We start from the raw sequence: 3,965 nt of genomic DNA, 5'->3' as shown, positions 1-3,965 counted from the left end.
CTTTCTTATTTTAGCTTGTTCGTTTTTCTGCTCGTTGCATTTAGCGGAACGTGGCATCTGTGTGATTTTGGCCTATTAGTTTTGTGGGCAAAATGTTGTTTAGCATTTCCGGGAATAAATAGAGCCCAATGGACTTTTCTCTTGCATTTTAACGCCCCCTTGTTGTGCTATGGCGTAATACCGTAAATCCAGGGATGAGACAAGGACGCTATGAACACAATCTGTATACTGCCCGGCCTAAAAAACACACAGAGCCCTGCCAGAGGGCCATGCTCTCTCGTTAGTGTTGTTGTGGCAGGCAGAGACAGTTTTTACTGAGAGAGGGAGTCAAACGAGGAAGACCAGAGAGTGAAGAGACCGAGGGAGCAGAACAAAGAAGAGGAGAGAACAGAGAGAACAAGATACTCTACTTTGACAATGCAGCCCGTTCTGCCTCTCTCTCCTGTCTCTCCTCTGTATTTGTCTTCATCCTCTTGTGCTGTTCCTCTCCTCCTTTCTGGATGCTCTTCTCTCACCTCTCATTTGTCTGTATTATCATGTTATGGTTCTGTCCAATCATTTAAAAAATATATGTATTCTTTCCAAAATACTGTGGACAACTCTTTTGTTTAACAACAATTTTGTTTCTTTGCCAGAAGTGACAGAAAGCGTTTATCTTTACCAGACAGTAAATGACTTAGCGTTAAATCATATGGATAGAAATGGATTAGATAGCAGGCTTGGTGGTTGTGATGCACGAGAGAGAAATGAGTAGATAGCAGGCTGGTGGTTGTGATCCAGCGAGAGAGCAGATCCCTATTTCCAAGTTCCTCCACACGCACCGCCACACTCCTAGTTGTGTAAACAGAAACGCTAATCAATCCTGATGAGAATGATGTGTGTGCGTGAGAAATATATTACGTTCTGTGCAAAACGACTGTAGTGTTTTCAAGGCACGTTGTGCAATGGTTGTTGTCTCAGAAAACGCTGAATGATTTGTTTTATTGGGTAACACAATTGACTTGAACTTTTTTGTAAAGTGAGTTTTCCACTTCTCGCAGCTGTCCGTGAGTCAATGAACGCATTACGTTAGAGGTCATGTGTGGTTGCGCTGGAGCTGGGCATTGAGGATGGTGTGGTTTTGCGGGGCGTTTGTATTCATTTTGACGATGATTCCTCTGCCTCTTTGTTTATAATTAAAAGTGATTATTTGGCTATCAAAGGTAGCTGAGGTGTGAACTAATGTACTGGACAGTGGACTTACGAGTCTAGTGGCTAGCTGAGCTGTGAACTATTGTATGGACAGTGGATCTAGAGCTAGTGGCTAGCTTGAGCTGTGAACTATGTACTGGAAGTGAGTAGAGTCTACTGAGCTAGCTGAGCTGTGGAAAGTATGTACTGGACAGTGGACTAGAGTCTAGTAGGCTAACTGAGCGTGTGACTATGTACTGGGACAGTGGACGAGTCTAGGTGGCTAGTCTGAGCTGTGAACTATGTACTGGACAGTGATAGAGTCTAGTGGCTAGCTGAGCTGTGAACTATTGTTGGAGCAGTGACTAGAGTCTAGTGGCAAGCTGAGCTGTGAACTATGTACTGGACAGTGGACTAGAGTCTAGTGGCTAAGCTGAGCTGTGGAACTATGTACTGGACAGTGGACTAGAGTCTAGTGGCTAGCTGAGCTGTGAACTATGTACTGGACAGTGGACTAGAGTCTAGTGGCTAGCTGAGCTGTGAAGGAAAATGTATCTTGTAAGCTACACAAACCACACAGGCCACCAAAACACACACCAAAGGAGTCAGCATGCTTCAGTTCGGCTGGCCCCTAGCAGAACCCGGCTGGCCCCTAGCAGAACCCGGCTGGCCCCTAGCAGAACTCGGCTGGCCCCTAGCAGAACTCGGCTGGCCGAACCGATCGAGTTTGCTCGCATACTCCCTTAAAAAACCTTTGCTTGAAAAACGTGGCAATAGTACTGTTTGTCCATTTTGAGACACCATAGCCAGTATACACTTCCTCAAAATAGTCAGAATTAATCTAAGATAACTCAAGAAATCTGTCATTAATTTTGACGAAGAGATCTTAGTCACGCAATTTTACATCTAACTAAGATGTTTAGTACAGTATGTCTCAATGAAAACATGTGCATGAAAACAAAGACTTTATTGAAGAATCCCTACTGTTGACCAATCACCGACGAAGGGGCTTAGACTTCGGCTCTGAACTTGGGCTTGCCTCCAGAAGAAATGTTGTGTGCCCGAACAGCCGAGAAAATCCTCACCAAAGAACAAACAAACAACGTCACAGAATGTCGTCATCAATATATGCACAAACTCTTCTGAACTGTTTTGGCTGGGAAGCATGCGGGAGAGCCTTAACTGTCCACACACAGTTTGTCACGCCTCTCTCACATACACGCACAGCTTGTCACACCTCTCTGTCTCTGCCTGTCCAGACTCCTTTAACCTCAAATTCCATTAGTCTCCCAGCCACGATCAATCAGCCCATTAACACAGCCACAGCACAGCTAGCCTACAGTGTGTGTGTGTGTGCATGACATATTTGTGTGTATGCCTGCATGCGTTGCTCATGCATGTGTAAGGGGCATGTCTGACCCAGAAAAGAGCTTGCCAGGGGCCCGAGGGGTGCTAGTGGGTRGGTGGTAGGGGGCGGGGTGGTAGGATTTGACCCAGACTAGCACAGACAAAGACAGAGGTCTCTCTCAATTCAATTCATTTCAAGGGGCTTTATTGGCATGGGAAACATATGTTGACATTGCTAAAGCAAGTGAAATAAATAATAAACAAAWGTGAAATAAACAATAAAAATGAACAGTAAACATWACACTCARAAAAGGTTCCAAAGAATAAGGACATTTCAAATGTCATATTATGGATAGGTACGGTGTTYTAWRGATGTGCAAATAGTTTCATTACAAAATGGAAAATAAATAAACATAAATATGGGTTGTATTTACAATGTTGTGAAAACAGGTCACACTGTGGTATTTCACCCAGTAAATATGGGAGTTTATCAAAATTGGATTTGTTTTCAAATTCAGTTTTTTAAAACACATTTTTCAAATGTGGGGTTCTGTGGGGTCTGTTTGTGTTTGTGAACAGAGCCCCAGGACCAGCTTGCTTAGGGGACTCTTCTCCAGGTTAATTTCTCTGTAGGTGATGGCTTTGTTCTGGAAGGTTTGGAAATCGCTTCCTTTTAGGTGGTTATAGAAMTTAACGTTTCTTTCTGGATTTTGATAATTAGAGGGTATCGGCCTAATTCTGCTCTGCGTGCATTATTTGGTGTTCTACGTTGTACATGGAGGATATTTTTGCATGCAGAGTCTCAATTTGGTGTTTGTCCCATTTTGTGAGCAGAKCCCAGATCTCTCTCTCGTGATCCATCATTACATAAGGCTGATCTTGACCTAGATAGCACATTTACAGTTGACCGCAGCGTGTGATATCTGGCGGCTTTATGTGATGTTGCATGATGAATGTGTCCGTCAAGTGATATTGGCTGTGTGTGTGGGGGGTACTGACCATGTGTCCTCTTCTCTCCTAGGGGTCGTGTGTTTTCTTTAGACTTCACTACGATGCGTGTATGTGACCTGGAGTTCGACCGTGTCAGACGGTTGACCACTCCCTCCAGCCCTGCCGCCCCYCCCCCAAACACAAACCCCACRCCTAACTGCCACACAGTGTGGAAATACTACTGCAGAGACAACTTCGGCTGGAGAGAATACTCTGAGGTGAGTGAGTGTGAGTGTGTGTGTTCAGAGCAGGGGTTGGAACCAAAAGTATTTTCCAAAAGTTCTTCTCTGAACAGAACCACGATTATTTTCTTTCCGTTCCGACCAGGAAAATACATTGTTTGTAGTTCGACCGGTTCAGAAATGTATCGGTTTATATGGTTCCCCTCTGTTTCCTCTTTTAACCTTTGAACTCTCCTTTCTGTTTCCTCTTTTAACCTTTGAACTCTCCTTTCTGTT

The 3,965-nt window shown here is 44.1% G+C and overlaps 1 protein-coding gene across 1 annotated transcript in view; it reads left to right on the top strand.

The window, feature by feature from the left end:
- Positions 1-3,965, top strand: part of LOC112073111 (protein mono-ADP-ribosyltransferase TIPARP-like) — a 45,885-nt gene that overhangs the window by 11,416 nt on the left and 30,504 nt on the right. Inside the window, 1 exon segment of the mRNA XM_024140463.2 lies at positions 3,539-3,725. Within this exon segment, the coding sequence (XP_023996231.1) occupies positions 3,539-3,725 (187 nt within the window).

The sequence above is a fragment of the Salvelinus sp. IW2-2015 genome, unplaced genomic scaffold (assembly GCF_002910315.2).
Source record: "Salvelinus sp. IW2-2015 unplaced genomic scaffold, ASM291031v2 Un_scaffold2151, whole genome shotgun sequence".
In the NCBI taxonomy this organism is placed as follows: Eukaryota; Metazoa; Chordata; class Actinopteri; order Salmoniformes; family Salmonidae; genus Salvelinus; species Salvelinus sp. IW2-2015.
The sequence above is the reverse complement of the archived record's forward strand: the minus strand, read 5'-3'. Positions and strand labels throughout refer to the sequence as shown.